At 32.4% G+C, this 7433-nt stretch overlaps 1 protein-coding gene across 1 annotated transcript; it reads left to right on the forward strand.

The window, feature by feature from the left end:
- The first annotated feature begins 4962 nt into the window (after positions 1–4962).
- LOC145071311 (mannose/glucose-specific lectin-like) lies at positions 4963–6404 on the forward strand. Its single transcript, XM_079018214.1, has 3 exons — positions 4963–5271; positions 5364–5813; positions 5930–6404. The coding sequence occupies exons 1-3, from the start codon at positions 5032–5034 to the stop codon at positions 6179–6181; spliced, it is 942 nt and encodes a 313-aa protein (XP_078874340.1). The 5' UTR covers positions 4963–5031; the 3' UTR covers positions 6182–6404.
- The last annotated feature ends 1029 nt before the right edge of the window (positions 6405–7433 follow it).

Genomic DNA, 7433 nt, shown 5'->3' on the forward strand with positions numbered 1-7433 from the left:
GTAGGGTAGCAGCTAAGGCATTCATGCAGTAAGCTTCTATAGTGTGAGGTGAGTCTTTTCACCATACCAACGGGTCAAAGGCACCAAAGCCGACCCATTTTATGTTATGTGGTACACTAGCTATAGTAGAGATATATGGTATGATAGTTAGCTTTATGCTAAGTGGTATGCTAGTGATTATATGATACGTGTTATGCTAGTTGTCTTTGTGATACTTGCATGGAAGACCCCAGGGGGAGCCCGTGGCATTAGATGTAAGACCATGTGGGGTAGCCCATGGCATTGGATGTAAGACAATGTGGGGTAGCCCGTCGATGTAAAACCATGTAGGGTAGCCCATGGCATTCCTAGGTAAAGACCATGTAGGGTAGCCCGTAACATTGGGTGTAAGACCATGTGGGGTAGCCCATGGCATTCCTAGGTAAAGACCATGTTTGGTAGCCCATGGCATCCTTACAGGTTTATGTATGCATGACTTATGTGATATATGTAGCTTTTATAGCTAATATGGTATGTGTTATTTGGATTGTGTGTGGGGTATGCTCTGGGCGACTCACTAAGCTTTGTGCTTACGGTTTACAGTTTTGGTTTCAGGTATCATCGATTTGGAAATGAAGAGTTCAGATTGATCGTAGTGCACACACCCATGATTTCCGCAATGAATGATTTTGAGATGACCTCTGATAAATGTTTTGCTTAATGATGATTTGAAATGTTTGAAATAAATGGTATTAATGTTTTAGCTATATTAAAAATGAAATTTTTACCCTTGATTTTTGGGTCATTACAAGTTGGTATCGGAGCCTTGGTTTGAGGGATTCGGGGATACCTTTGGGTGTGTCTGAACTCAAACTGAGGATCTGTAAGGTTTTAAAAAAATTTCAAAAAATTTCAAAAGAAAATGTTTTCAAGAAAAAGGTTTTCTAAGACTAGAAAGGGTGTGGTGCATGCAATCAACCGAGCTCAAATAAATTTCCCCAGGATACCCACATTTTTTATCTGTTATGATTTGATTATGAATATGTGAATCGCATGCTAGTTAGGGCTAGGGGAGATGCCTGCATATGTTGTATGAGTTGGTAGACTTGCATGCTAGTGCTGAGTAGTCAACAATAGGTTGGCCTGATATGTGATGCTTGTAGCCATGAGGATATTGGATGTCATGCTGTATGAGAATGATAATTGGTATTTGTAACTGCAATATGTATGTTTGAAAATTGTATACGGTTAGGATCTTATAGCCATGAAGGATAAAACTCATGCACTTTTCTAGAATCCATATGGCCTCACCTAAACTACTATTGTATTGATTTGTTTGTCATCAGTCAATGATTTTTTATATGAACACAACAATTGGTTTTCCATCTACATACTTTTAAGTATACTGTAATAAGGTGTTCAACACGTAATTTGAATATCTTATAATACTTGTAACATAAATTTATATGAGATATGGACTACATGAATGGTGTTGAGTTCAAAATGATGTTAACATCATTGTTTCATGACAAATAATTGGTTATAGAGGACTTCGATCATTAGTTTTACAGAGTACAATGCATTTATTTCTATTCATAACTTGAACCAACAAAATTTCAAATTTTTAGTGAAATAGTAAAAAGAGTTGAAGTAAAAAAAATAGGAATTTTTTCATAATTTGAACCAAAATAATAAGATTTTTCTGGAGATAACAGGGTAAAGTATTTTACTATACTTACTTTACCGGTAAAAAAAGATTGATTTGAATTTTTTTGTCCGGTAATCAAAATTTTTTTGTTAACAAAATAAAATTTGGAACTTCTTCATTCTGAAGACTTCCCAAAAGATAGTATATGAATGATTTAACTTTACTTTGGTAGATTTTTCATAGTCCATTGATATAATGTTATAATGGGAACCAATGAAAGTAAGATTCTTTAAAAGAAAGTATAACCGATCCATTGTTTTTACATCGGTCAATCACATAAATATAACATGAGTTGATAAAGGTTATTGATAAGTCCCAAAAGGAACTTAATAGATGGGAAGCAAATTTCTTGTCAATGGTGGTAGACTCACACTTATCAAGTCCGTCGACATATCTCTCACTTTCTACTTCGTCTTTTCATTTTAAGCCCCACTAAAATTTTTCAACATCCTTGAAAGTATTAGACAAAATGTCTTTTGGGTTGTCGAAGATCATAGTAAAAAATGTGTGTTGGATTAAATGGAGCATTACTTTTGGCAAAAAATAATGATGGAACAATTTGCACATTGATAGCCTTATTGGAGCGAACAATGATTTCCTTGCGACATGGAAATAGAGATTTTTGTGTGAAAAAAACTCAATGTATTACTTAGTGAACAACATAACGTGCAACGTGGCAGAAAAAGTCACATTCATATAGGTAAAATTTGGAGTAATCTGTTATCTGGTGTTTCCCTTCTAAATGAAAGCATCTATTTTGAGTATTTCATCATGAATCAGTTATAAAATTTACATAGCACAAACATTAATATCAAAATCACATGTTCGAAGATGTTGTTCAATAAAGCCAAAATCGAGTTACGATTCTGAATCGTTAGCACATTCATACTCTATTTTAATGGTAAATAGCACAAAAAACACTCTTTTTACACAGATATTCGATTTTGACATCGTCTTTTTTTTGTGTCAATTTTGACACTATGTTTTCCAATTTGTTACAATCCTGACCACTTGACCGGTTAATCAGGTTAAATGCTGACGTGACATAATGACGTGTCAGTTTTGATGACGTGACATGCTGACATGATATGCTGACGTGTCAAAATTAAATTTTTTTCTCACAAAAAACACTAAGTTTTCATTTTTTTTTATTTTGACACTAACTTTAATTTTTTCTTTCAACTTTGACACTATGTTTTTTTGTTCCACATCAAACATCATTTTTTCTAATTTTGTTCAATGTTTACAATTTTCTATTTGAAACCGTATAAATATTTTTTAATACATTTAAACCGTAGAAATATGTTTTTTTTTTCATTTAAAAACCATAGTTTTGTATAAATAATTTTTTTTAATGCTCAAACCATATTTTTATGTATAAATATGTATTGGTTATATAAAAATTGTATTTTATATTAAATATGAAACTTTAAAATATGTTTGGATGCGTGTAATCGATCAAAACTCGGATATCAAGTTTGCAACCCATCAAATTTTTACATCTTATTAGAAGCTTATGATTAGTTTGATTCTCATGATATAACTAATGTTTTGAATGTAAGAAAAAAAAACACCTTGTATTTAATTAAAAATGTGGCTTTTAAACGAAAAAAATATGTTTATACGGTTTAAAATGTAATAAAAAAATATATTTATACGGTTTCAAATGGAAAATAGACAAAATCGAACAAAATTTGATAAGCGATGTTCGATTGGAACAAAAAAAACATAGTGTCAAAATTGAAATAAAAAATTAAACTTAGTGTCAAAATCGAAAAAAAGTGAAAACTTCGTGTTTTTTGTGGAAAAAAAAATCAATTTTAACACGTCAGCATATCATGTCAGCATGTCGCGTCATCAAAACTGACACGTTATCATGCCACGTCAGCATGTAACCTGGTTAACCGGTCAAGTGGTCAGAATTGTAACAAATTGGAAAACACAGTGTCAAAATTGACACAAAAAAAAAAAACACGGTGTCAAAATCGAATTTGTAAAAAAAGTGTTTTATGTGCCATATACCCCATTTTAATGCATGGCTTCATCTAATTGCATAGAAAGAAATCAACAATTATTCAAAAATTCTAGTATATCTCTCCCTCTTGATTGTTTATTATCGAACTAGGTGTGAAACTCATGTATTACATGAGTTTATGTAAACAAAAATTAAATATAAACTTTTAACATTTTGAAAAGTTTGAATTTATAAGAAAAATGAGAAAAAATTTAAATTATTAAAATTAATGAGACTTTAATACATTGAATACATTACATATATAAATCATTTCTAATAAATACTTTACATATTAAATGTGGAATTTTAATTTAATAAAATGAAAACTACAATAAAATAACAAGTGGAAAATAGAAAATTCAAAAATTCTAGAAAATGTCATGTGTCCAAATGAATGAGAAGATGACATGTGGCAAAAAAACCTTCATTTATTAAGGAGGAGTTCTGACATATCTTTATTGCATGAATAAGGAGGAGTTCTGACATATCTTTATTGCATGAAAAATACAAGGACGCTTAAACATTTTTAACTTTTGGTTAATTTTGATATAAACCATTAATTTATTTTAAACAATGAACTTGACGAAAACATGGTTGCTTTAATCTATTTCCATCTTAATTAATGATTTTCAAATAACTAGAGTAAATTATAGAAATAGACTCTGTGGTTATATAATATTTTTGAATCAAGTCCGGTTATTTCAATTGTAACCCTCGTAGTACCTAAATCATTTTTTGTCGCCATTTGGTCCTTGAACCTAACTGACACTGACGTTTAAATTTGGAAGTTAAAACCAAATAAAATTACTTTTATACACCTGATTTTATATTTAATCATCCGTTATTAATTTTATTAATATGAAATGTTTGATCCTACAAGACCCACCAGCTCAAGATGTCTATAACCACCACCTGTACATCTTCTTGAAGAAACCTGTTTCTGTTTTCTATAATTTGTTCCAAATCAAAGAAACCTACAATGATGTAAGATGTAATAATCAACTATATATACGTGTTCAATTAAATAATAAATATAAAAGGAAGGGTACTATAGGAATTTCAGATGGTTTTAACGGCCTAAGCTAGACGCCAACAACCCAGATAAGTGACAAAAATTATTTTAGAGACGATTACTTTTACAATTATAAAAACTGGACTTGCTTCAAAAAACCATAGAATCACCGGGACTATTTTTGTAATTTACTCAAATAGTTTTGGTTAACATGTATTTAAGGAGCCATTGGTCATTCATTTGACACACACATTGAGATCAAGGAGCTTGTTCCTTATTGCATTTCATTTATATAGTTAATTACTTATTGTGTTTCTCATGGATGGGGTACAAAGTAGCAAAGTAGCAGGATGTATTCGAGTTGGAAAATGGGGAAAACAAAGTGGAGGTCCTCAGAATGAGTGGTCTTTTGCACTTGAGAAAGATCATAAACTGGTGAAGATAACCATTGACCATGGTGAACTAATATACTCTCTCATGTTCACAACTAAATGCGGAGGTGTTTTGCATAATTCTAACAAGTTTGGTGGTTGGAATGGTGGAGACACAGTTTCTGAGGTGAGTTGATCTCTTATTCTCTTTACTCCACTAATCATTAATCAATATGCAACGATATTTTTATTAATCAATATTGTTGGTGGATTAATCAGGTACACTTTGAGGGTGATGAGGAAATAACTGAGGTTGGTGGAGCCATTGGTAATCGAGGGGGTAATCTAGTAATTTCATTACTATCTTTTAAGACAAACAAGCGGACATATGGACCTTTTGGTTGTGCAACTGAAAATGTTTTTTCTTTACCATGGCACAAAGGCTCATTAGTTGGGTTTTATGGGCTTGCTGGCTATTATATTGATGGCATTGGTGTGTATCTTAAAGCCTATGAGAATATCATACGGGTTGGAACATGGGGAAAAACTGAACCTGGAAGTCCACAAAACGTTTGGTCTTTCCAACTTGAGAAAAATCATCATTTGAAGAAGATAACCATTGATCATGGTGATCTTATATACTCTCTCATGTTCACGACACAATGTGGAAGCTTAACACAAACTACTGAAACCTTTGGTGGTTGGAACGGTGGAGAGACAGTTTCTGAGGTAAACAATTCATAAATATTTATTCTTCAACTTATTTTTTTATGATTGATATAACATGTCTTTTAATATTCTTAGTTATCTTTAATTGACATGTTCAATTTGTCATTCATGGTTAGATAATATTTGAAAGGGATGAGGAAATAACTGGCATCTGTGGAACAAGTGCATTATCAAGGGGAAGTGTTGCTGGATTGCCTATAATATCATCAATATCATTCATCACAAACAAGAAAACTCATGGACCTTTTGGTAATGTAAGAGGGACTCCTTTCCCTGTATCATGGGATGTTGGTTCTTTTGTTGGATTTTATGGGCTTGCTGGCTATTATATCGATAGCATTGGTGTGTATTTGAAAGCCTGCAAGTGAGATAAGGACAAAATAACCTTTGAAATATGTATGTACTATGAAATAAGGAGCATATAACCCTTTGAGGTTATGATGTCTATTCGAAGGTTACTAGGTATCACTACGTTTGTTATGTTGCTTCGTGTTTTATTGTTCGGAAAGGACACCATGTAATGATCATGATGATATCATATGGTCTATCATGTTATTTCAAATAAATATATGCAAATAAATTATCTATGAAGGATGCTTCCATCAAGACCCAATCCATATCATGCTACCACTTTGGTTTCGTTATATCATTGGTTACAATATAGTTTTTTTTTCGATGAAAAATGAATGAGTATGTATCAATAAACATTTTTCTTAGTTAGAAGAGTTTGTAAAACCAGATCAAAGTGAAGTCACAACCAATCCAAATCTTTATATGATTTTATAATGTGAAATAACACCTCAAATTAAAGGAAATCAGAATTAACAATAATAAATAAAACAACCAATATTAGCGACAGACACACTGAGATTTACATGTAAAACCTAAAATACCATGGGCAGTAGATCTAGAATTCGATGGTATCGGAACATATAGTTTATTAATTGAATGTCTTGATCATTGAAACGTGATACACAATGATTAAATACCAAAGGACTTAACAAACTAAGCTAAAAATTAGGAATAAGATAAATACATATACTATCATTATCCTATCATATCTTGTATTTCCCCTTAAGATGAAACCTGCTCTTTATGCCCATCTTGCCAAGAAGAAACTTAAATTGATTCCTTCCAAGACCTTTTCAAAACCTTTGGTTAACAGGTCAGCAACCTGCCTTTTGTTGTCGATCTTCATTAATGTGATTTCTTGAGAAACAACCCTTTCACGAACAAAAAAAAACAGTCTGTTTCAACATGTTTTATGCGTTCATAAAACATAGGGTTGTTACCAATATGACGGACAACCTAGTTGTCGCAAAACAAAACTGTTGGGCAGCTAATGACAATCTGGAGTCCTTAAGGATCCATCTAACCCACAAAATTTCACTCACAGTAGATGCCATAACTCGATACTCTACTTCAGCAGAAGAGTGAGACACAACTGATTGTTTCTTGGTTTTCCACGAGATAGGTGCACCTACGAGCGTGAGAATGTAACCGGTTCGTGACCGCCTAGTATACGAACACCTAAGCCAGTCAGAGTCACAAAAAGCAGTCAACACTGGTTCTCCAACATGTGGCAAAAGGATACCTTGTCCTAGCGCCCCTTTTAAATAT

Source organism: Lactuca serriola, chromosome 8, assembly GCF_051521515.1.
Source record: "Lactuca serriola cultivar US96UC23 chromosome 8, Lser_US96UC23_V15, whole genome shotgun sequence".
Classification (NCBI taxonomy): domain Eukaryota; kingdom Viridiplantae; phylum Streptophyta; class Magnoliopsida; order Asterales; family Asteraceae; genus Lactuca; species Lactuca serriola.

Coding starts and splice junctions, on each gene's coding strand:
- LOC145071311 (XM_079018214.1), top strand. CDS start 5,032: ATGGATGGGGTACAAAGTAGCAAAGTAGCAGGATGTATTCGAGTTGGA. Junction 5,272..5,363: donor GTGGAGACACAGTTTCTGAG/GTGAGTTGATCT, acceptor TGGATTAATCAG/GTACACTTTGAGGGTGATGA. Junction 5,814..5,929: donor GTGGAGAGACAGTTTCTGAG/GTAAACAATTCA, acceptor ATTCATGGTTAG/ATAATATTTGAAAGGGATGA.